The sequence below is a fragment of the Protopterus annectens genome, chromosome 8.part0 (assembly GCF_019279795.1).
Source record: "Protopterus annectens isolate FY-2018-M chromosome 8.part0, PAN1.0, whole genome shotgun sequence".
NCBI classification, from domain to species: Eukaryota; Metazoa; Chordata; order Ceratodontiformes; family Protopteridae; genus Protopterus; species Protopterus annectens.
This window is the reverse complement of record NC_056741.1, coordinates 1656732545-1656759624: the sequence shown is the minus strand read 5'-3', so window position 1 is coordinate 1656759624 and position 27080 is coordinate 1656732545. Positions and strand designations below refer to the sequence as shown.

The 27080-nt window shown below is 41.2% G+C and overlaps 1 protein-coding gene across 1 annotated transcript in view; it reads right to left on the bottom strand.

Annotated features, from left to right (window-relative positions):
• SPA17 (sperm autoantigenic protein 17) overlaps nucleotides 1–27080 on the bottom strand; it is an 804953-nt gene that overhangs the window by 288922 nt on the left and 488951 nt on the right. Inside the window, exon 3 of the mRNA XM_044081178.1 lies at nucleotides 13675–13745. Coding sequence (XP_043937113.1) covers nucleotides 13675–13745 — 71 coding nt within the window. The remainder of the gene's footprint in view (nucleotides 1–13674; nucleotides 13746–27080) is intronic.

Here is a 27080-nt window from a genome sequence, read left to right as displayed (position 1 = left end):
AATATGCTGGAATGCGAAGATACAGATAGGCTTCAAAAGGAGCGACGTTCCATAGCCTATATGTGGATTTGAATATGCATATGTGACTGTAAATAGGTGTCCTTCACTGTCCTTGATTTTAAGCTCCTTTGTCCCTGATTTTCTCATCTGGAGATTGGAAAGTATGAGATGCATGCAGTCAAATTATGCAAACAGCAGTTAGGAGCCAAGTGTTTTTATTTTCTATGACTTTTGCATAAGTGACAGGACTGATAAAATTAGTCCTGGTTCCTGAGGAATTGCTCCAATGCATGTGATGGAATGAATGTGGAAAAAGTAGTTTGATTACACCTACTTTTCCCTGGAGAAAATAATAAGCTAAAATACATTTGTAGATGAAACTTAAGTCAGTCAGTCTTGCCTGGGAGATCTTGACCATATTGACATTTCTGTGAGACTGTGTCAGTATCAGAGCTGCTCCTTGTAGCCTGGCTGTGACTGATTCCATAACCATCTGGATAAACAAAGCCTATATAAGTATACATTTTTGCACTTGATCTGTTTCAGTGATAGTTAACAAAACTGTACTGTATTTATTTATTTGCTTGATATTGCTAGTCTCTGGCTGCATTTTGTTTTTCTGTTTCAGTGTTAGTTGACAAGACTGTACTGCATCTATTTGTTTGCTTGATATTGTTGGTCTTTGTCTGCATTTTGTTCAGCTGGTTTCATGGGGGGGGGTGCTTTACATTCTGTGAAGCCAGCCTATCCAAGGTGTGTGCACAGCTTTTTGTGTTTAGCTGATTGCCTGAGGGTCTAGTTTTCTTTTATACTACTGGTATAAGGAGTTACATTTCTGTGAGACTGCGTCAGTATCAAAGCTGCTCCTTGTAGCCTGGCTGTGACTGATTCTATAACCATCTGTCTATACAAAGCTTATATAAGTATACTTTTGTTGCACTTGATCTGTCTCAGTGATAGTTAAAAAACTGTACTTTACTTATTTGCTTGATATTGCTGGTCTCTGTCTGCATTTTGTTGTTCCCCTGCCCTCCTGACAAAGTTTTGTTACATTCTTAAACTTGGTGGCTTTGGAACTGCCCTCTCCTGTTGTAAATTTGATTATGGACATTCCTCCCAGTCTCATTTCATTTGCTCACTCTGCTGAGTACAGTGTGATCATTTGGGAAGGACTACCCTCTTGCTTGTTTGATTTTTGACACTCCTCCCAGTCAGAGCATTTGGGAAGGCCAACCCCCTTAGTCTCTTAATCTTGAATTATCTTCCATTTCCTCCCTCTCTCCTTACAAAAAATACACTTTATTCAGCTGCTTTTACTGTAACTGTATTCTTCCTACTTTATTACCTTATTTTTGCTTTGCTGCCTTGCTCTTAAGTGTTCAAGTGCTCTTATTCTGCTGCATTTATTACTGATTGTTAGTAGCCTGATTAAGTTTGTCTGTTATTTTAAGCCTCTTACTTTTGGTATTAGCACTTGGGCTCCAGGCCAGTTATTTTACATTTAAGAAAGTTTGTGTGGTCTATAATCTTGTGGACAAACCCTTATCAAACCCTCTCTCCATAAGTCTATCCAAGTTTCAGAACACTATGGACAATTCCAATCAGTTTCTCCTGCCAGTCTGGTCGACATGGGCATACTGAGACAGTGTAGCAAATGGCTCATCTTCACTGACAACCCTCTTCTCTTAGCACGTAATTATTCTACTTGTGAGAAATGCATCTACATCAGTAATCTGGAATCGATGGTCTCTCACACCACAGTTAGTACTCCTGACAAAGAGGAGATTGCCAGCACAAACACCACACCACCCACATCACATAGCCAAGCACAACACACACCCACCTATGCAGAGGTCCTCAATAAAAACTTACCTAAACAGCAGAGACCTCCAAAACACACTCACAAATGTTCCACACACAACACCAAACACATCACAGCAGACAATGCACCAGTGTCTCACAAACACAGCCCATAAGGCATAACAATAAACCAAATATACTAGTCATTGATGACTCAACTGTGAGACACACCAATGTCCCTCTCACCAAGCTTGACAAGGAGAAGTTCACAGTCAATTGTCTGTCAGGTGCCAGAATCTGCCACATCACACACACACTTAATTGTCTCCATAACAGGTACAAGAATGAATCTGTCATTGTCCATGTTGCTGTGAATGACTTCAGATGTACCTCCCTGAACTATAAGGAGAGAAACAAGATTGAGCTCTCAGAGTATGTGTCCCAGGCAGGTATGACCCTCGCCCTAAGAGTGATACCTTTACCAAGAGTGATACCACAATACCAACAAAAAATAATAGACTTCAACAATTGGTTTAGTTTCTGGTGTCATTCCAAGAGGATCCAGTATCTGTCTGACCTCCACTTGTCACCCCTGGGATTCCAGACTCTGGCCAAGGCTCTTGCCTCCCCCCTTGTGCCTTTTTTAGGCAATGCCCCAAAGACAAGTCTTCCAACATAAAATATTTGTCAAAAAGCAAATTGAAAGTCATGTTACTTAACACTAGCAGCACTCACTGGAGGCTCTTCTCGCACTAGAAGATGCCAATATCTGTGCAGTCATGGAAACTTGGTTCAAGACTGTAGAGAGCACCCCTGCTTTACCAGGCTATACCTCATTCCACACATTCAGACTCCAAAATGAGGTCGGGAAGACTAAGGATGATGGAGTCTCTATCTTCATTAAAGACAAGCACACCTCCAGACTGGTGTGCCAGCATGATGCACTACAACTACTCCAGATGATACTGACAATACCTCACAAACAGAATCCATGGACTCAACACCTGTCCTATGTGGACAGGCTCAAATCACTATCACTCTACTTGGTATTATACAGATTGCTCAGAGGTGATCTGTGTCTCGCTTCAAAGCAATCTCAGACCCCGCCCTATTAGAGATGCTCCATATCCGTAAGTCTAACTCCTCATGCATTACTCGATCAAAAGGACTAAATCTAAAATGGGACATTAACAAAACCTGCTGGAGAGATGGGTTTGCCTCGTCCCGTCCCCAGACATATCAAACAGAGTATGTTGCTGACCCTCTTCAAGCAAAACCTTGATGAGTGGATGGGAAACCACAAATTTGTCCCAGGGGTTCCACCTGTGCCCCTCACTGACAGGGGTGACAGATGCTGATTGATGTTTCTTTTTTGTGAATAAACTCTTGGCTAGCCTTGTAACCACCTATGATCCTATACTTATATAAGTCTGCAATTCATTCTGGTGTAATTTTGCCTAAATAGTTAGGTCCAGTAATTCTTCAGTAAGAAACAGCTATGGTACTCAGCTAGCTTATAGATGTTCTTTAAATGTTCTATCTTGCACACTGACTGTTATTCTTCTTTTCCTGTGCATTATTTACCTCTGCATATTTACTGTTTATTAGTACTGTCTTGGCTTCTGTATTATTTAAGGGATGTTTTATTTATTCACTTTTAAGATCTTTCAGTTGTTATTTGTTTATATATCATTACTTATTTTCTGAGGAGAGGGTATTATTTAGCACTGCAAGTGGCAAATACTGGTGTCAGTCTCCCGAAACCAGACCCTTTGCATGCATTACCAGTGAGATTTTTTTTTATACTTTCCATATAGCTATGAATCTACCATGGCATAATAATGTTGGGTCTCTAGCCTGATAATTCTAGAGTGGTAACAGTAATACCTTTGTGTGTGTGTGTGTGTGTCTGTGTGTCTGTGTGTCTGTGTGTCTGTGTGAAATCATTTGTTTGAAAGGCAGTTACCATGGACAAATGGCCTATCAAGATACTGTGATTCCCATACAGAATGGTGAGAAAGGGGCCTGGAGTGCTTGGCCAAAATCTCAGATCTGTAAGTGGTCCTGGTCTGGGTGTGGACAATTGAAGCCCAAACACAGGGCAGTAGGATATATTCCCTTTAGACTCCTGAGATCAGGTTGCATTTGGCAAATCAATAAATTAGTTACTAAATCAGATTTTTGTACACTTTTCTTTTACTTTAATCAACCCTCTGGTAACCAGGTGACCTAGTTGAGGCAATGAAGCAGATCCAAAGGCCATTACCCTTTCATACTCAAGTGGTGCCCTGGTTGTCAATAGTGGGATTCAAACCCCATCAGCTGTAGACAGGTCATCACATATTTTTGGCAGCGAGCCTGATACTTCGCATTTGCTAGAGAGTGGTGGGATTCAAAACTCCTCCAGTGTCAGCCTGGCCTTCAAGGGAAGAATTTGTAAATTCCACACACAAGTGGCTGGAGGTCAGGACTGAACACCAGACCCCAGAACTATGAGGAAGAGATGTACATTTAGCCTGAAATGGTTCCAGCAAAAAGATAATGAGTGGAGACAGGAAAGGGAGAGTCTTTGATGTCAATCTCTTCAGAAAGATTGAGACAAGGACTCTACAGGTCAAGTCACTGCTGGTTAACAATGATCACACAACCCTGTGGTTCATACTGTTAATGGAAAAAAAGCGACATGTGATATTGAGGCATGCACCACATCAGAATAAATCATTACATGATTTGTTTACTGATCTTAACTTTTTTTTTAGGTCATTTTGGGGATAAGTGGATAGCTTTGAAACTGCATTTGCTTCTAAGTGAATGGATGCCCAAAAAGAAGAAGCACACTAATTTGACTTCAAAGATAGATCAGGCTTTTTACAGATGATTATGCTGGATAAGTCTGACAGCATGGAGAATAAGACAGAGCATCCGTCTGGCCTAGGCTGCCGGTATTCAATATCTTGTAATTCACTCAATGGCTTACAACTTCTTGATACTGCTTTACAAATACTAAAAGATGTGATTACACTTTGTACCAAGCAACTGAAAACCCATAACTGAATATGATGATTACTCTGAAGGAAATGAGAAAGAATGTGATCAAGGGGATGTCATTGTAAGCACCAATTGCTGCCCAGCTGAAACTGAGACACCAGTGAAACTTCTGCTGGCACAAAACATTATCTTGTGCCTTATTTGGAAGATCACGAGAACAAAGGAAAAAATATTCATATTCATGGACTCCTGGCTGAAAGGGAAGGTAACAGGCTGAATGAGGTTCCTACAGGGTTACCCTGCAAATGCCCTTAAGCTGCTGAAGTCACATATACTGGAAACTGAGCATGTCCATTGTTCTTTAGTTGCCAAGGTGAGTGACTCCACTACTGAAGCATGTCCATTGTTCTTTAGTTGCCAAGGTGAGTGACTCCACTACTGAAGCTTGTTCAATTATTCTGCAGTGTCCCAAATTCCAAGACAATGGCGTTGCTAGACACTCATTTGAGATATTTGAAGAGGAAAAGCATCAAAGCCCACATGAAGTAACCAGCAGAGATCATGCTGTGCTTGGAGAACATGGTGAACTTTTAGAAGACCTTGGTAGTGTCACTAAATTTCTGTCCAAAAAAAATGGAACACCAAAACTACTTGCACCAGCAACCCAAGCAGGGGAAACTTCTATAACGGCTTTTATTAAACAAAGTAGTTAAGTGCTTTCTTCGCATAAGGGACTTCTTCAGAACTACTCCATAAAACAATTGCTCACATTAAATACGATCAGAAATTAATTACATGACTACAAACATCCATCAACTTTTAAAGTGGTCCACCTTAAAATCTTAAAGTAAGTGTGTATGTATGTATATATACATCTATAACTTGTTAAAACACATAAAAACAATAATGACCAAATCATAAAAAATTAATAATACAAAAGCAATATATAAATATATATATATATATAAATATTTCACTCTAAACTTTTAAGTTTTAAAATAGGAACAATAGAGAGGGCTTCACTGAGCCCAGGAAACACTTGTGTATTTAAAACCAATTGCAACACTAATTCCTTAACCAGCAAGTAGTCCTCAATAATTTTTCCTTTTGCATCTCTACCAACTTGTTCTAATACAAAATACTTAAACCGATGAGTTGGATAATCCTTTATATGTCTATATAATGCATTAAATTCACTTTTATTATGTATGTCTCTTTCTTGTTCAAAAATCCTTATTTTCACCTTTCTAGTCATTTTCCCTATATAAAAAACCCTCAAACTTCCGTCCCACAGCCCTACTTTCTCCTTTAGCAAAAATCATGGAAAGATGCATTTATCGGCAATTATTTGACCATCTTCTCCAAAATAACCTACTAGCTGACTGCCAACATGGTTTTAAGACCATTTCATAGTACTACAACTGCACTCTTATCCTTCTCAGACTGTATTAATAGAAATCGTAATAACAACTTACTTTCCTCAGCTCTCTTCTTAGACCTGTCCAAAGCCTTTGACATAGTTAATCATAAACTCATGTTAAACATTCTCAAATCTCTTTCCTTAGACACTCAGGTGGTCCAGTGGTTTAATTCCTACATAGAAAATAGACAGCAAGCAGTTCTCTGGGACAATCAATTATCCTCTCAGCTACCCATCACCATTGGAGTCCCACAAGGCTCTATTTTGGGACCCCTCCTCTTTTCTATTTTTATTAATGATCTGAAAACTTCCCTTCCACAAACCACCTGCATTCAATATGCAGATGACTCAACACTTATCTGTGCCACAGTTTCTTCTGCTGAGCTGCAGTCTAGTACCCAAAAATTATTTACATCAGCTGAAAACTGGTTCCATCAATACTGTCTCCTTCTTAACCCCAAAAAAACTAAATTATTACTGTTCACTCCTACACAGAAGTCCTCTCCTATCAACTTCACAATTGTATCAAACAACGGCACAATAATATCACCTGATTCTACCACCAAACTTCTAGTTGTTACAAATGATCATAATCTTAACTTCAAGTCACACATTAACTTAACCATTAAATCTGTAAATAGAAAGCTCGGCTCTCTCTATAGGCTCAAACCCTTCCTTACACCTTCAGCTAGGACTACTACACATGATCTCTACCCTTCTCTATGCCTCTCCTATTTTTACCAATCTATCAAAATCCAATTTTAATAAACTGGCACCCTCATACAATAACATTGCTAGATTTGCCACAGGAGCTCCATTTCATACCCACCATTGCCTAAATCTTAAACAACTAGGTTGGCTAGAATTACAAAACCAGCTGTTGCTTCAACAACATACAATCACCCACAAGATCTCACCCCATGAATACTCCCATACTCTGTAATCTTATTAGCCCTTATAAAAACCTCACAACCCTTCGCTCAGCTAACAAGCTACTAGTTGCCTCCAATAACTCGCACAATAAATCTGGTGACTGCCTGTTTACTAACACTGTTGGTTTTAATTGGAACAAGCTTCCAAGTGAACTTACATCACTGGTATCGACACCCCTTTTCAAGAAGCAACTAAAAACCTTCCTTAATTCCCAATGGCTATGCCCATGTACTAATCCTGACTGACACTTTTTTGCCTCTTGCCTTACCACTGTTATAGGAGTATAACATTTACTTTTATACCTTTCTTCTCCTCTAGTTATACTTTTTTACTGATAAAGATAGCTTGTCTTAATAATAATAATAATAAAAAAAAAAAAAAAAAATTTTTGTGTTCTGTGATTATCCTTTTACTTGGGTGCATATCAATGAGTTAACAAATACTGTCCTTTGTGCATCTTAACTATGCGTGGCACTCTGACATATTGTAGCAAAATCTGATGTAAAGTGGTTCCCCAGATGTATTCAATTTGTTTGACTTGTTTTTATATGTATAAGCTTTGCATATTTGCTAAATTGTATAACTTGGTAGTGGAGCTTTTCTCCCCGGGCCTCTACTGAAAATGGACATGTATCCAGCTAGACTAGCCCGGTCAACAAATGTAAAATAAATAAATAAATAAAAAGCGGAACAAAATTGACACTTAGCAGCATATACAACCCAGCTTGAGTCATGATTATATTTACTTTATTTTAATTTCTCCAAGTCTTTTGGATTTCTAATACCATGATGGGAATGGACCCCATTCCTAAGTCAAAGTACAATTAAAGTTCATGAAATTAGTATTGTTTCACTCTGATGTTAGCTAAAAGTGCTCTTCTCAGCACCCGCAATGTGCCCAGTAATGACTCCTTCTGCAGTTTGCAAGGTGTTACATGAATTGGTAATACATCTAAATACGATTGTAAATTTTTTTTATAAGACCAGCTGCTCCTACTGCTATTGGAACCGTCTGAGTATCTTTCTTCCACATGGCTCTTGTTTCTGCCTGCAGATCAAGGTATTTTATGACTTTGTCTCTCTCTGTACGCAAGACACTGTAGTCACTAGGTGTGGTGATTTCAATGATCAATGCTACTTCTGTCTTCTTTTCTTGGACCACTATATCCGGTTTTCTAGCATCTATCTTTTGAACTGTTGGTATTGGGTGATCCCATGTGATATAAACTTCATAATTTTCTATGATTCTTTGTGGCTCATGTTTCCAGTGTTTTTCAGCCACTTCGATACCATAATGTTTGCACAATCTCCAGTGTAACAATCTCACCACATTATTATGCCTTTCAGTATACAGTCCCCTCTGCCATTAGTGCGTCGCAACCAGCAACAAGGTGTGTGACTGTTTCCATTTCGGTTTTACAAAACCTACATATGTCTGTTTCTCCCACATGTTCAATGGACTTTGTAAACCAGCATGTATGTAGCCCACTATCTTGGGCTGCCAATATTAACCTTTCATTTCTTGATGTGAATTCACCTGTCCTTAACCATTCCTGCATTCGTTCTTGATCAACATGAGGCTCTTCCAGAAGTTTTCTATACTTGCAACTATATTTATGTTTTTTCCACACTTCTTGCCTTCTCATCTGGTCCTTCATCTTATATTCTTTCTTTTGTTTTTTTAGCACATTCAGTTGCTGCCTGTTTTTTATCTACTTCTGGTTTGATTTCCATTCCTGCTTGACGTCGATATACTTCTGCTAAATTAAGCAGAGACGTCATCTTATTCTCCTCATGTTTCAAAACTTTCACTACATTTGGATCCTGTGAGGTCAGCAGATGTGTGGAGTCCCATGATTGCAGATCTATACATTTAATCAATTTCAAGGAGGCCTATCCCTCCTTCGGAATGGGGAATATATAATCTTGGTATAGACTTCATCTTTCGGCTGTTCCCGTTAGGGGTCGCCACAGCGGATCACCTGTTTCCATTTCTTCCTGTCCTCTGCATCTTGCTATGTCACACCAACCACCTGCATGTCCTCTCTCACCACATCCATAAACATTATCTTAGGCCTTCCTCTTTTCCTGTTACCTGGTAGCTTCATCCTTAGCATCTTTTTTCCCAATATACTCCGCATCCCTTCTCAGCACATGTCCAAACCAATGTAATCTTGCCTCTCTGGCTTTGTCTCCAAACCTTCCAACCTGGGCTGACCCCCTAATATACTTATTCCTAATCCTGTCCACCCTCGTCACACCCAGTGCAAATCTTAACATCTTTAACTCTGTCACATCCAGCTCAAACTCCTGCCTTTTTGTCAATGCCACTGTCTCCAACCCATATAACATAGCTGGTCTCACTACCCTCTCGTAGACCCTCCCTTTCACTCTTACAGGTACTCGTCTGTCAAACATCACTCCTGACACTCTTATCCACCCACTCCATCCTGCCTGTACTCTCTTCTTCACCTCTCTTTCACACTCACCGTTACTCTGAACTATTGACCCCAAGTATTTAAACTCATCCACCTTCACCACCTCTACTCCTTGCATCCTCCCTCTCATTCACACTCATATATTCTGTCTTACATCTTATTCATTTTAATCTTGGTATACACTGATTTTTATAAATCATTTGGTGAGCATGAAGCATCCTTCTTGTTTTAATATCCAGTCTATCCAACACTTTTTGGGGCCAGTCAATCATTCCAAAACTATAAGTTAAGACAGGAAGAGCAAACTGATTTATGGCTTGGATCTTGTTCCTAGATGTCAATGCTGTTTTCAGGATTAATTTAAGTCTTCTGAAGTACTCCTTACTAAGCCTTATTCGCATTTGTTCATGTTTTATTGCTGATCCTTCATCAATTCTCAAGTATTTATACACTCCCTCTTGCTCAAGTTCTTTTATATCACATTAATGTCCCAAACTGATGTTTTCCTGGTGTTGCAGTTTTCCTTTTTTAAAGGTTGCTTTTGCACATTTATCAAAACCAAATGACATTCCAATACCATCTGAAAAAGTTTTGACAACCTGCAGCTATGCCTTATCTGATGAGGTATACAGTTTTAAATCATCAGCAAAGAGAAGATGAGAAGTCATTAAACTTTATTGTTTTCTAGAAGCCAATTGCAGCCATGGCCTAAGCTGTTAAGTAAATGGATTACTGGCAAGGCAGAATAGCAGCAGTGACAGAGTCTCACCCTGGAATATCTCCCTTTGGATTTTTATCCCTGGGATAATAATCTGTCCTTTATCATGGCTTAATTGCAAAGTGGTCTGCCACTGTTTCATGGTTACTGTAATGTAATCAATCAGTGTAGGGTGCATCTTTTACATTTTTAAGCACTCTTTTATCCATGAATGTGGGTTACGATCAAATTTTTTTTGTAGTCAATCCATGCTATACTTAGATTCTTCCCCTTATTACAGTTCTCCACTATAACTTTGTTTAACAACAAATGATCCTTTGTTCCATATGACTTTCTTTGATTGCCCATTTGTTCTACTGCCATAACTGAGTTTTCTTCCAAATGACTATAAACTCTGTTGGAGTCAATTCCCGTGTATAGTTTATACGTTGTCGGAAGACAAGTTATTGGTCGAAAATTTTTAGGGTAGCTTGCAGGTTTACTCTTAAGTAAGAACATTGTTTTTTTCTGTTGTTAACCACTGTGTTAGCTGTTCGGGGTGTGCATATAAATAGTTCTTACTCATGGCAAGATCCTCAAGCAAAGAAGTTAATACTTTAAGCTAAACGTTAGGTACTGCATCTGGGCCTGGGGTTTTCCAGTTACAGGCTTTTCTTAACTTTATTTCAATCTCTCTGGCTGTTATTTCATCCCATTTTATATCCTGTACCTTTAAACTTCTTATTCTTTCTTTTATTTATTCTATCCATTTAGCATCTTTGTTATGTTCCATAGGATCTTCATAGATACTTCTCCAAAATGTATCTACTTCCTGTTTTTTTGCCTGTCTTTCAATTCCTTTTACCTTATTTCCCAATTCTCTATAAAACTTTTCTGGGTCATCAATAAATTGTTTATTTTGTGTTTTTTCCTTATATTTATCTTTGTATCTTCTAAGTCTTAGCGCCTGTTTTGAAATTTTTAGTTTATCTCCAATAGTGCATAACAGATCCTGGTCTGTTCTAATACTGCACATTGCTTTTATCACATCTGTCTTAGAATTTTTGTTGATCTGTTCCCTCTTTATAATCTTCTAACAATGACACTTCTTGTCTAGGCTGCTTTATAGTTTTCTCTATTCAATATTTCCATGATGGTATTCGCTTTCATCCCCTCTTTTCCCTTATTACCCTTTGTTCCTGTGGTAGAACTATCAGTTATTAATTTAGCAACACAGTAATATATTCTGTTGAATTCTGTTATATCGCATGTCTCTCTATGGACAGTCATAATTACTGTGTTCATTTGTTTTATCAAGCTTCTCACTTTTGGGGTTTTATTAACATTCTGCAGTCTATTTCTCTCATTGATCTTGATATATCTGTCTTTGTCTACTAAATCAAGCAACTCTTCTCTTAACTAATTTTCATCCAAACTGAGGGCACATCCCTTGTTTTCCGTTTCCTGTGGGCATTCTATAAAAAGTTCTATAATATCTTCCTGTGGCACATTCTCTTCAGTTTCATACTGTGCCATCCACTGCTCTGTCATATGGGAACTCAGTGGCCTATCACTCCTCAACATTGACTGCATCAGAGTTTCCACAGTTTCCTGTTCCTTTCCTTGCTGTCTAGCGTCAAATTAATGTTTATACTGGTTTCCTGTGGAAGGCTGCAAAATATCTTGATATGGCACCTGACCAGTTGCTTACTGTTCCACTGTTTTCCCCTTAATTTGGATATCCATTGCTCTATCCTGTTGTGGTGCTTTCTGCATTTGATTTTCTGCACTGAATCCTTCTCTTTGCAACTGTTCCATAACCTCAGTTTCTATTTCTTTGACTTCTCCATTACTAATCTCTTTTTCTAATTTTCTTCTTAGTCTTCTTATTTTTTTTTTATTGTAAAGTTTTCCATATCCGGATTCCTTTGCCTGTATTTTTCTTCAAATATCTTTGGTGTTTTTTCTTTTTGTATTAGTTAGTTTTGCTTTCTCCTTTGCATAAATATTACTCCATATTAAATCTCTCTTCCTTTCCCATGTCCATATTTCTTCTTCACATGTCTCCTGATCTTCTTGCTTTTCCTTATTCTGGGGACTCACTCCATCATGCTTCTATTTTAGACCTTCTACATTAAATCCTTCACTTCGCAGACACTCCATAACTTTAACTTCTGTTTCTTTAACTCCTCGTTTCTACATTACATCTTTGTGCTATTAATCTTTTTATTGTGAAATTTTCCATATCTGGATGCCTTTGCCTGTATTTCTCTTCGAATATCTTTGAGACTGCCTTCTCTATATTAGTTAATTTGGCTTTCCCCTTTGCATAAATATTGCACCATATCAAATCTCCCTTTTTTCCCATATCCATATTTCTTTTTTATATTTTCCAAATATCTCTAGGTTTTGTTGTTTATATTTTCTCACTTCCTCAGAGGCTTCTTTTTCCAAAGAGATCAAAGTTTCTTGATCTATATACTGTTTTTCAAAGTCTGTTATATTAATGAACACAAATTTTTATTTGAAGCTTGTGACAGTTTTTCCTGCGGAAGTATTTTTCTTTCCTCTAATTTCTCTCAATCTTTTTGTATATCTTGTGCCTGGAAATTCTGAGATTTTACATAATAGTAACAATACATAATTTCTTTCTTATTCTCAATAGTCCACTCTATCATCTTTATGGCTCTTCTTTGGCCAATTTCTGTCATTTTTGTGGACTGCTGCTTCCTTCTACAACAGGGGGATCATCCTCCCCCTGAGCCTGGCCCCATTGTAAGAATGTTTCCGTATTTTGAGGATTTTATGTTGTCATTTTTTCCAGTCCTGGCACCAGTGCGCCTACTAGGATTGGTCACTTTTTTATCCTGGGTCTTGTGCACCCAGCTTTCTTTTTTTATTTTTCATTTACTTCTGTCCATGATATATGCTCTATAAATAGTCTATATATCAGTGTCACCTTGGTGAGATTTTGTGAAAAACAGGGTCCACCTCGCGAAGATACGCACCAAGACTTGAGGATGAATTCATTTTCAGCACTACTACTCTTCCTTTGCTTGCTGACTTTTCATCTCTCCATCAGGGACCCCTTTGATTTTTTTTTTCTTACCTTTGATGTTCACCTTATGTTCATTCAAGCTAAAAGAACTACCCATTAATATGTATTTACATATAGAACACCGTCTACTGTGAAGGCAGGGTTACTGTAACATACACATTTTCATGCCCAGCACACTTATCAAGCAACCTCTGAGGGGACTTAGAATGCGTCTAATACTGAAAAGATAAGGTTACTGCAATCTCATAGGCATAACTAAAGCGTAGCATGCTAAGTAAATAAAAAAAAAGTAAAAATAAAGGAAAAGTCCAAAGTGAATTGGCATGCATCAATGACATACCTTAAATATATGATTATTGTAGAACCTGTCTTCCAGTTTAGCTCCCCATTCTGCTGGATCTATTCCAGATTCTAAAAAAATACATAATAAGCAGAAATGAAATACTTAATGTTGCAGCCATTCTGAAATACTGAACTATTCTGATATCTATATCTAATTAAATATGGGGAAGGTCGTTAAGTGAAAATAAAAGATTGTTTCTTACCTCATTAGCTGATCTGTGAGAGGACAAATAACCAACTAGAATGACATTCTATCCTCTATCAGTCTGTTTATCTTTCTTTAAAGCTGACACAGTCTGTGATGGATACAGCCTGTAGAGACTGGTTGTACTAAAAGAGAGTGCCTAGTTTGTGGAATAGCCAGATCACCCATCCACTGACAGAACAGATTTTCACAAATGACAATAAAACAGTGGAGGTTGCCTATACTGGACAAGGATGTATAAATATATACTTTCCCAATTTACAGGAAGTACAACACTGGTTGATGAATGAAGGCACAAATTGACACTGGGAGGGTAATTATTTGGTACCTTGATTTTCCAGAGTTTTGTAGAAATGACTGGCATCGTGGAAAACACCCTTCCCATCAATCTGAAAAGTTGTTTTCGTGAAAACATAAACTGCATGGTATTCAGCTGCTCCCTAAGTATTTACCCCAAGCAGCGTCTACATAAAAGACTGCGCAAGCATGAACTGATACACCTGGCTATCAGTTTTCACTCATACGAGTACTGCCCCTTTGGGCCAGAACTTCAGCCACACGTGTGTATGTCCCTACAGGAAGACTGGTACACAGACCAGTGAAGCTCCATCCATTAAATGGCAGACTGTACTTCCATGAAGAAAAAAATGCACAGCTGTAACTGAAAAGCTAGAAGACAAATATGTAAACTGCACTTAAAAAGCAAACCTCCTAAAGGACTCTTCTGTTCTCCATCCTGCCCAGTGTAGCTGTAGCAGGTTGGAATTTGGTGTGCAGTTTGACTCTAGTCAGATAAGAGTGTCGAATAATCAGCCACTGTAATTGGATTCAGAGAAAACTTGTCTGCTAAAAGTAATTTGCAATGTGTTAGCATGCAGATCACACCATAGTACAAAAATAACAAACTGTCATTGACTGGCTTCAAACATATGGTACTCACACTGCAATTAACTTTTTTTTATAGCAAATCCTGAATAACACTGCAATACCTATTTTAAGAGAAGGACAAGTTCCAGCATCCTGGTAGAAGGTGGTGGTAACGTTAATACCTAAAGAGGGTAAAGATACATCGGCTCCAGCTTCATACAGGCCCATTTCAATACTAAACCAAGACTATAAAGTGTTTATGTCTATAATCGCTAAAAGAATAGCAAAAGTGATACCAAAATTGACAAATATGGATCAGTGTGGTTTTGTGGGCGGGAGGCAAACATTTGAAAATATTAACATAACACTGATGAACCAGAGGGAAGCAGAATGTAAGAAAGTACCACTTTTATTGCTGGCTCTTGATGCAGAGAAAGCATTTGACAGAGTAGACTGGGACTTCATGAGCAGGCCACTAGAAGCATTTGCTTTCCCTGATACAATTATAAGGTTGATTAGAAGATATATGAAGGATTGGAGCCATGAATTAAAGTGGGTGGGGGTCCTCTCTGATAATTTCTGCTTGAGTACAGGAACCAGGCAGGGTTGTCCACTTTCCCCTTTGTTGTTTGCATTATATTTATACCCACTGGCAAAAAAAATAAGGGACTCAGAAATTCAAGGATATAACTGGTATGGTAGTCAGAAAAAGCTGGCTCTATTTGCAGATGATATTATTTAATACATGACAAAACCAGAAAGGGACATTACAGTGTTGTGGAACATTTTAAGACAGTTTCAAATTTTCTTGGGTTACAAAATTAATGAAGCTAAAACAAAGCAAGTAGCGGTAAATTATGTACCCACACACAAATTGGTCCAACGATATCCATATTTATGGGGACATGATAAAATGAAGTATTTAGGAGTATGGATTAGAAATTACTCTGTGGTGGCAGCTAAGGATATGTGGGAAGAGACTAAACAGAAGATAATACAAAAATTGAGAAACTGGAAGTTTTGTTGTATGGATATGGATACTAAGATACAAGCCATTAAAATGTTTTTAGTCCCTTTAGTCGTATACACAGGTCAGGCATACTTTTATCAACCAGAGGAGAAATTGTGGATAATAATTTAAAAAAAAGTTGTAGGATTTTATCTGGGAAGGGAAGACAGCAAGGGTCAACTAGGATAAGCTGATTCTACCAATAGAACAAGGTGGACTAGGATTATCTAATTTGAGGGGGTATTGTAGAGCAACTCAGTTAAGGCTGTTATGCATAGCACAGGCAGAAAACTATAATTCAAGGTGGAAAGTGATGATGATGACACAGGGAGGAAGCTCAAGAAATAAGGAGAGCTTGGGATTTTGGATGCAGACTCTTAAGGAGAACAACCAAAATCATAAGAGTATTATATTCATAAAATATCAGGGAGTACTCTAAGAACCAAACCAGCATGAGAATGGAGAAAAGAGATTCTTCCAATAGGGATGCCTGTGGTTAGGGATACAGATAATAGGCAAGAGGGTGCTGGAATTTATTGGAGAAAACTGGCAAAGAAAACACAGTATTGGGAGCAAATAACTAGAAAGGGAAAGGTAATAGAATGGGAAGAGGCCAAAAATGTATTTGGACTGCAGGTTAGAGAGTGCCTTCCCTATCAAGGATTGATATCAGAGTATAGGCAAAGGGAAATAAATAGGGGGTTCCCTAAATGAAAGTCCAGTACTGGTAGAGTTTTTAATAGAATGTAGAACAGAAACTGCCATTAAAAAAGGAATAGTAAAGCATATAAAATACTACATGATAATTACAAGAATCAATCAGAGGAGCTTAGAAAGGACTGGGCAGAGAGACTGGATAAGCAATGCACAAAGAGACAATGGTGGATATATGTACATCTCCCAAATATGCAGCAGAGTCTAAAAGATTTAAGATCTTTGCCTGGAAATGTTTACATAGGTATTTTTATACTCCAAGTAGACTCCAAAAAAATTTTTCTCAGGTGGATAACAAATGCTGAAGGTGTGATGAGCAAGAAATAGGTAGCTGAGAACATATTTTTTGGAGGTGTTATGAGCTGGCAGATTTTTGGGATTCCCTGTGGGCCGCTCTGTCGGAGATGCTGGGTGGGCAGATTGGACTGACTGGGGAGATGATTTTTTTGAGTTATGCTACAGAATCAGAATTGCCTAGACATAGTAAAGCCTTGCAGAGTCTAATTATGGTAGCTGCCAAAAAAAGCAATTACTAGAAAATGGAAATCAAAGTCTAGACCAACTTTACTAGAAGTAGTGAATATGGTAACAGAGATAAAACAACTGGAATTCAGATCTTTAGAAAAGGGAAGGAGCAAACTACAGAGGAAAAAATGGGAATTGTGGGAAAGTATATGCAGAACATGAATGAGGTTTAAGCGGCAGGACTTGAATGAGCTATATAATGCTTAACTGACAATGACTAGAAGGTTTTTAAGTGATTTTTAATATTCACAACTACAGTTGCTTCAGTAGTGTCTGCAATATAAACTCCACAACTAAAATGATATAATTTTGCATGTTTTTCATTTATATAAATGTAAGATTTCCTTTGTCATATGTGGAAATTTAATAAAGATGGAAAAAAAAAACACTGTAATAAATATTCAAGTCTGCTTCAGGCTGTAATACATCAATGATTTGCACTATATCCATAGCTTTCTCAAATTAGATTTTTTCCAATGCCTTCCATAGTTTCATTAGAAGAAAAGAATGGAATTCCCAGTGGAAGTGTGAAATCTGGAGCAAAGGTGTCAGGCCTCTCCACCCTTGGAAGATCTGTTACTTCAGTGTAACAGTCAGCCAGGAGGGCATTATTACACTTAATATTACCCTTAGATATAGATAATGGACTGTTAGGTTGTTTGTATTTGTTTTATTATTAGTGTATACCATCATTTTGTATTTCAAGTCGACCGCCAGATGTTTAAAGGTTGGTGTTAGACATGAAACTGTTGTTGGAGTAAATATTTTAGACCTAAAAATGAAAATTAAAAAGTCATTTGCCTGGTCAAAGTAATATTTGCAGCATATTTAATGTAGTGTACTACAGATTACTCATTAGTATAATATGAAATACAGTTGTAATGTATCGACAGTGAGTTTTTAGCAGTGTATAATGTTTTTGTTAAGCTATTCTTATGAGGTTAAACTGCCGTCTAAGATATGCAATGCAATTTAAATGTACTGTGTAAATGACTTCATGTCACAAGACTTGGGAATGTGTCATGTGTACAGAGAGACACAAAGTCATAAAATATCAGGAATTGCAGGCAGAAAAGACAGCAATGTGGTAGTAAGACTCCCAGACAGTTCCAATAGTAGTAGGAGCAATGGGATCTTATAAAAAAAGAATCCACAATTGTATTTAGATATGTTACCAATCCATGTAACCCCGTTCAAATTGCAGGAGGAGTCATTACTGGGCACAGTGCAGGTGCTGCAAAGAGCACTTTTGTCTGACATCAAAGATTGGAACAATACTAATTTTATGAACTTTAATCATACTTGGACTTAGGAATGGGGTCCATTCCAGTCATAGTATTAGAAACCCAAAATATTTGGAGAAACAAAAAGAGTCTAAGGAAAAATGCAGCACCATGTTGGTCTAAAAGTTGCATTGGTTGCTGTGCCTACTATCATCCTCGATACCATATAAAATAATGGGGGTGGAGTGGAGGTCAATTCACCGTTTCATGCTGAACTATTGGCATTTTTTGATCAAACAGGTTTGGAACTTACACACCTCATCATTAAAGAAAATGAGAGATGTATGGGGGGGGCTACAAACAGGAAATTAATTTGGTGGACTCTACTAGTAATTTGGAGTTTCACAAACATCAGATTAGTTTCAGTAAATGTTTCATGACATGGACTTTAAATTAGTTTCTCTTAAAAATAGAAAAGACAAAAAAACTGTACAGAGATAATTTGGATTATCAGAACCACACGATATACCCTAGTCCGCCAGGAGGGGTGGGTCAAAGACATTCCGCCAACCAAGGTTTTTCTGTTGCTGTGACAATCGTGGGTCATCAGACATCCCTTTAGAACAAGTTCCATTGAGGAGATCACACAGACTGGCAAAGAAGGGCAAAAACAATCATCAGAGACAGGACTCTTCTTATCCACAGAGGGAACACACATTCCAGAAGAACTGGAATGGTGGAGCCAAAGGGAATAAGAGGCAGTGAGTACATTTGTGGATTCCTTTGATAGTACTGCTCTCAGCCAGGAGGCCCCTTTGAGGCTCTCTTCGGGTGTGTCAGTCACTACTTTTTTGGGTTACATTTATAACTTCATGGACTTGTCAATTGGACATGACCATCAAAGTTTTTTTTGAAGGGGTACAACTTTATCCCAGCCAGTAGGGCTGGGTTGGAAGTTATGTTCATTGATTTAAAGTTATTTACTCGTAAACTTATCTTTTGTTTGCTTTTTGATGATGAAGGGGTACAGTTTGATGTTGACAGATTAAAAAGGAGAAGTGTAGCAAACCCCCCATTACATCCAGCAGTCTTGATGTATGAAAACATTTGCGAAAAGGAGATCCGGAACTTGCTGGGTAGGAAAAGACACAAGAAGTTTTATAACTTAACTATAAAGGAGAAATCCACCCTGGCTGCCATGATAGAGAATAAAAACATCAGATGTATGAAGCCGGACAACGTGGGTAGCCTTGTGGTGATGGACTGTGTGGACTATGCTGCACACCTTCAGAAGTTATTATATGACGATCAAGTGTACAGAATTATTTCATTGAATGAGGTCACACTTTCCTATAGAGCCATTATGGTGGCTCTTGAACTAGTTTTACATGACACCATCTCACAAAGTTATATGACTATTTAAGAGTGGAATACCTGAAGATTCCTAGAATTTTTGGTATTCCGAAGATTCATTTCTATATGTGTGACCCTCCCCCACCTTCATCCAATCATGGCTGCCCATGGTTCTGTGACAGAACCTTTGGCTAAATTTATTGATTACAAATTGAAGTCACTGTTTTACAGATATGCTCATATTGTTCAGGACTCATGGGACTTACTAGACAAGTTGAGAAGTATCAATTTGAATTGTGAATATTTTTTTGTCACCTGTGACATCTGTAGTTTGTACAAAGTCATCCCCCAGAAGGAGGGCCTCCAATGGTTTGAGGACATAGTTTCCAAGTACAGGTCACTTTCTGAGGTGGACTTGAGACTTATGACTGAGTTTATGGATATTGTGCTGTGTAATAATTACTTGTCCTTTGACGGTGAGTTTTTTAAGCAACATTCTGGTGAGGCAATGGGAGCAGCTTGCACCCCATTGTTTGCAAATGCTGTGCTCCTACGGTGGGAGTTGGAATAGGTGTTCAAGCTCCCAGGCTTCATGAACTGTTTGAGGTATTTTCAATACCTGGATGATCTGTTAATTATTTGGAAGGACTCCACTGAGGAATTTGAAAGATTTTTTGGTGATTTAAGGAGCAGTACTACTTTTCTTAACTTCACTAGACGTATGGATAAGAACCACATTAATTTTTTGGACATAGAGCTAATCAAGCAACATGGAGGGAAATTGATCACACAGATTTTTAGAAAGCCCACTTTTTGTAATGCATTTTTGTCTTTTTCGAGCTGCCACCCTCTTCATCAGAAGAAAGGTATAATCAAAAGTCAATTTATTTGTATCTTGAGATTGACATCTGATAATATTAAGTGCATGGAGAGCTTTGAGCAACTGAAAGCCATGTTTCTGGAAAGGGAATAACATTCATCTATTATAGTGGAGATGCAGGAAAAGGTGTGGGCTGGTAGAAAGGATAAATACGCCCCCATTATTTTATATGGTATCAAGGATGCTAGTAGGCACGACAGCTAATGCGACTTTCAAACCAACATGGTGTTGCATTTTTTCTAAGACTCCAGAGAGATTCAGACGATTATACAGAAGAACTGTTTTTTGTTACAGCAAGATGTCTCGATTTGTAGATACTTTCAGGAGGGGGCCTCATTTACGTTCAGGAACAAGAAGAACATCAAACAATTGTTGGAAATGCCTACAAAACCTGGTTTTGGTTTTCCAACCACTAGGAAATGCGGGTGGTGTAAGCAGTGTTGTTTTATCAACGTTGATCCTGATGGCTTTTGGAAGACGAGACTTAACGGTATATGTAAAAGGGGAAAGTTTAACTGCTGGTCTGAACGTGTGGTTTACTTGGCTACCTGTGATTCATGTAGTGATTTCTATTTGGGTGAAACCCAGAACACATTAAACAAGAGGCTATATCAGCATGACTATAGCATTAGGCACGGTAACAGTAAAAGTGCCTTGGCTAGACATGCAAGCACCTGCATGTATTTTAAAAAGTTTAGTTTTTTGATCTTGGAACAAATTGCACTAGAGGCATATTCAGGTGATTGGAGAAACAGACTGTTACAATGGGAAATTAAATGGAATGGAATGTGAATGGCCTCTCAGGTTTAGAAAAAAGGTAAGAATTAGAAGTTATGTACTCACCATAACGTTCCATCTGAGTAGGTGACTTCATTCGGATGCAACCTGTGGGTATCGGATCCGATCTCGGATCCGGGACAATTCAAAAGCTTAGGCTCCGAGCTCCTAGCTCCTCCCTCTTACCCATAACCCCTTGCCAAGCCCTGACTGACCTCAGATTGAGTTTGCCTCAAAATACTGACCACAGTACACTAAAACAGCATAAATACTCGCTATAAAGGTCAGGGATGGAGGAAGGTGATCCGAATGAAGTCCTACATCAGATGGAACGGGATGGATGATGATACATAACTTCTAGGTAGGGACTTCACTCTCATTGTCTGCAACCTGTGGGACTGCCCCTAACTGGGGGACGTCAGGTCATGGAAGGATGTCCGAGCACCGCTGAGCCAAAGGATGCTCTTCCTCTAGAAACAACATCCACCTTGTAATGAGAAATAAAAGTATGAGGCGAGGCCAAGTAGCTGCCGCAGATATCATCCAACGAAACGGGACTTAAAGGCTGGCTGAGAAACTGCCCTAGTAGAATGAGCCGTAACCCTCTGAGGAGCAGGTCTGCCTGAAGTGTCATATGCCTGCAGAATGCAATTAGCAATCCATTTAGATAGAGTGACTTTAGATACTGCTTTACCCAGAGCAAATTTAGCAAAGGAGATGAACAGCTGATCTGATTTCCTGTGGCCAGCTGTCCTGTTAATATAAAAACGTAATTGTCTATGAACATCCAAGGAATGCAATTTGTATTCTCCTTTGTTTGAATACTTGGGAAAAATACAGGCAAATTGATTGACTGGTTAATATTGGATTCAGAAGAGACTTCGGAAGAAAAGATGGATTGGTCCTGAGGCACACCCTATCAGGGAAGAAAGAAAGATAAGGCGGTTTGACACATAGAGCCTGAAGCTCAGACACCCTTCTGGCTGAAGTGATAGCTACCAGAAAGGCAGTCTTCCAGGAAAGGTATTTTAAATCAGCAGAAGCTGCAGGCTCGAAGGGAGGAGCAGTAAGGGCCTGCAGGACTAAAGACAAGTCCCAAGGCGGTACAACCTCCTTGACTGGAGGGCTTAACAAAAAACTCCTTTGAGAAAAGTTTTGCATAATTTCGCTGTCATAAGGAGCTGTGTCATGACCAATGTGATAATGCGAGATAGCCGCCAATTGTACCTTAATCGTGGAAGAACTAGCCCTTGATGAAAGAGGTCTGTTAGAAAATCCAGCACCGCAGAGATAGGTGCTGAAAAAGGATCCACAGTTCTCTGTCCTGCCCATATAGAGAACCTCTTCCATTTACTCCGATAAACCTGTCTGGTGGAAGGTTTATGAGCAGCCACCAAAATGGCCTTGACCGGTGAAGAGATACCAGGTCCTAATTAAGGTTGGAATTGGAGCAGCCAAGCTGTCAACTTCAGGGTCCGCAGATTGGGAACTGGCATTCCCAGAGGGTGAGAGATGAAATCCGAAATTGGATCCAGAATCCATGGTGGATTGATTTTGTGAGACCATACAAAGGGGAACCAAGGTTGTCGAGGCCAGAATGGGGCAATGAGAATCATTCTGCTCCCCAAACTGTTGGCTTTCTGCAGAAGCCTCTGCATCAGAGGAAGTGGAGGGTAGGCATAAAGGAGACGGGAGGCCAAGCATGCACCAGAGCATCCTCGGAACTCCCTGGTGGGGAAGCAGAGAAGAAATTGTCGCATTTGGCGTTTGAGGGAGAAGCAAAAGATCGCAACAGGGTTGCCCCAACGGCAAAAATCTTCTTCGCTACTTGAAGATTGAGGGACCACTCGTGTGGAGAAAGGATGGTGCGACTGAGCTTGTCCGCAAGGATGTTGGACTTTCGGAATGTGCGTTGCTACCAGAAAGCGTTTGGTGGAAATTGCCCATTCCCAGACTCTCATGGCCTCTCGACAAAGGGGTAAGACCTGGTTCCTCCTGCTTGTTGATATACCAGACTACGGACATGTTGTCTGTCTGAATCATAATAGTCCCTGAAGGAAGAACGTGGTGAAGTGCTTGCAACGCTAGGAGCACCGCTCATTTCCAGGACATTTATATGCAATGACGTCTCTGTGGGATTCCACGTGCCTTGGACAATCTTTCCCGCAGAATGCCCCCCACCGAGGCAAGAAGCGTCCGTGGTCACTGTGGCTCGGGGAAATGCAGCTAAAAGGTCTCCCTGCCAGGGGCTCCGGAGAAAGAAGCCACCACAGAAGGAGTCCCTGCACGCTGCTGACCGCAATCGTTTAGAGATGAACAAAGAGGAGACCACTGAACTTGAAGGGTCCATTGAAGAACCCGCATGCGTGGCGGGCATGAATTAGAAGCGGATAGCTGCCGCCATAGAACCTAGGGCCCTCAGGACCAAAGCTGCAGTTGGAGATGGTTGCAGGATTGCTGTCACATGACACCTCAGGCTGGCGATACGGTCTGGGGTGAGGAAGGCTCGCATTGATCTGGTGTCTAGTCTTCCTCCTATGAAATCTATAATTTGAGTTGGATTCAGAAAAGATTTCTCCCAGTTGATCGTGATGCCCAGCCTTGGTGCTAGTTGAAGAAAGTAATCCCTGGCTGAGCACAGAAGATGCCTTGATGATGCCGTCAGGAGCCAGTCGTCCAGGTGCGGAAAGACCTGTAATCCCTGGAGCCTCAGGTGGGCCGCTACCACCGCTAGCACCTTGGTAAACACCCTGGGGGCTGAGGTGAGACCAAAGGGAGGACCCTGAACTGATAATGACTGGCTCCCAGCCGGGCGAAGAAACCTCCTGGATCGTCTGTCCATCCGAATGTGGTAAATCGCATCCTTGAGGTCTATGGAACACATCCAGTCGTTCTCCCTCAAGAGGGGAGTAGTATAGATTGCAGGGTGACCATCCGGAACTTTGCTTGGTTACTGACAGGTTCAACTGGGAAAGGTCTAAGATTGGTCTTAAGTCCCCGTCTTTGGCACCAAAAGAACCTGGAGTAAAACCCTAATCCGGCTTGATCTGGGGGACACGCTGGATGGCTCTTTTTCCCAGCAGCTGCTCGATTTCGATGCCGCCTCCTGGTCGGGTGGAACATCTGGGAGGCTGCGAGATTTGGGAATCTTGAATAGGGGTATTGAATATCCTCTGGATATAAGTCGAAGCACCCAACTGTCTGTTATGGACTCCCAAGAAGTCAGGTGCATGACCGCCCCCGACTGCCTCCAGAGACGGACAGCCGGGCAACCCTTCAGGGCTGCTGCGTGGGTCTCTCAGAGAAGGGTTCTCTGGACCCAAAATTGCCAGGAGCCCCCCTGCCTCTGGCACGACGACCTCCCGTCCTCCTCTCCTCTGCCACGGAAGGACTGGTTATCCGAGCAGGTTGGGACTGCTGCGACTTCGGAACCACATCTTCTTCTGTCCCTTTTGGTTCTTAGAGAAGGACCTCTGGGAGCTGAGAAGCGGACTCCGACGGCAGACAGCATCTTCCCGTCCTTTTCGCTCTGGACTAATGTCTCGAACAGTCTTGCCAAACAAGGCAGAACCATCGAAAGGGCATTCGCGAAGGTCGCCTTGAAGGGCTGCAAAATCACAATGGCGGAGCCAGGCCTGTCGCCTCATGACAAGGCCTGCTCCGCTGGCTCTAGCGGCTCCCTCAGTAGCATGAGACAGCAGCCGCATAGATGTATTGGATACTGATCTGAGAGTGGCCATTCGGTGGAGTAAACCTGTTTATCCTCACTCGAGATGGACTCGGGGGAGATGCAGCGTATTCTTTAATCAGATTCCGCTGCATCCTAATGACATGTGCCATGTAGTTCAGCGCTCTCAAGGAGAAGGTCGCTGAACTAAAACTCGCTTCCCAATGCGATCCATCGAACAGGACTCCTTGCCCGGAGGATGGACGGAGGGACTCTCCTGGGCCAATTCCTCTTCGTGGCTGCAGCCATCATCATGGCATCTACTGGGGACCCTTACTCCAGTGGGTGCGGTCTGATGGAGGAGAAAGAATGCGGTCCGGGCTTAGGGGTAGGCTCAATGGTGTCCGGATCCTTCCACGCCCTGATGGATATAAGATCCACCAGGGGTCAGCAGGAGGACACCCAAGAGGTAGAAGGGCCGCCTCGAATGCCTCCAAGAACACAGACAGACTCCGAAGAAGCCTTGGGGCAGACCACCCCCGATCCTTAACATCTCCATGATGTCTCCAAATGAGACGTCCTCAGGGGTGACCTAGGGAGCCTTCCCTTCATCCAAGTCCGTGTTCAGTGACGGACTCAGGGGAGTCCATGTGCCTCCTCTTACACTTACGCTTCCGAGGTACTTCATCGGGGGGGCTGTCCGAGGAGTACTCTTCAGCAGATGGATGTTCCAAGGGAACCACTTGGGACATCGAGGCGGGCTGTCCCTGGGACCGGCTGGTGGGGGCCTGGCCCAACTGCAATGGAGTGCGGGATGGAGCCGTGGCAGGGACCGGGGGTCCGGATGTCCTCGACAGTGCCCTTTCCATAACGTTGAAAGCCGAGGGGGAGCCAGCTTCTCTAAGCCCCGAGAGCCGACCCCCACTCGGATCCGACGTACGGATCGGAGTCGGAGCCGAAACCAGTGTGCTCCGACCTGGACGGAGCCGAAGACACACCAGCTCCCTCGGATCCGAGGCTCGCTCGGCTCCGAGAGGTCGAAGTACCGAAGCACTCAAGGGATGGGACGGATCCGAGTGCGCCGACCTATCGGATCCGACCCACCCCGATCCAAATCTGCACGGCGCCGATAGCTCCAAACCCGTGGTATGGGTCGGAGAAGGAGCTAAGGGGCGAAAAGGGGTCAAGGCCCTCCCGGATGGGGGGGGGCTAGGAGCACTCCCATTTGCATTTGGGCCTGGATGAATTTCCTCATCATCCGGTCCATATCAGCTTCGCTCATTGAAAAGGTCGATCTAGGAGGCCACCGGCGGACCTAGAGAGCCGTCTCGGTGACCTCCTGGAAGGGCTAGCCTCCTCCTCCTCGGGTCCAGGAGAGAACCGAGGGAGAGTGGAGCCGAGGAGGAGGAAGGCTAGAAGGCACAGGGGAGGCCCGCTTAGATGGAGGAGCCGAACTAGCAGCCGGCTCTCCTCTTGTGGTGCTTCTCCTGTGCCTCTCCTTCTGTCTCTCCCTAGAAGAATCCTTCCCTCCGGCAACTTTAAGGAGGTTGAGTCCCAGCCGGAGGGAGAACTCACAGCAACAGGTTGCTGACTGGAGGGCAGAGGCGAAGCAGTATCTGGGGTAAAGACCCGCCAGCACCAACCGACCTCCGTTCCCTTAAAGCCGGGGTTGAACCCTGCACAAATGGTACAACCAGAAGACAGGTGTTCAACCCCAAGATTGCTTAACCGAGTGTGGCCATCTGCTGGGGACAGCTTATGGCCACACTGCACATTTGGAGAAAACAGCCTTAGGGCTTCAGACATTACAAACCTAAGGCCTAAATACACACACACACAAAAACTACGAAAACCCGAGAAAATTAACTAAAGAGGGAGGAAAGCCTTAACCACACACAACACTAACTAGATTAATAACAAAAACAGAGAATTTGAAAACTTTTTCTGTCAAAAAATCTAAACTTATCTCAACCAATGCCAGGAGCTCTAGAATTCCGTTGCTAGCTGAAAGCGGCAAACGAAATCTGAGGTCAGTCAGGGCTTGGCAAGGGGTTATGGGTAAGAGGGAGGAGCTAGGAGCTCGGAGCCTAAGCTTTTGAATTGCCGGCTTGGATCCGAGATCGGATCCGATACCCACAGGTTGCAGACGAATGAAGTCTGCCTACTTCAGATCATTGAGTTATA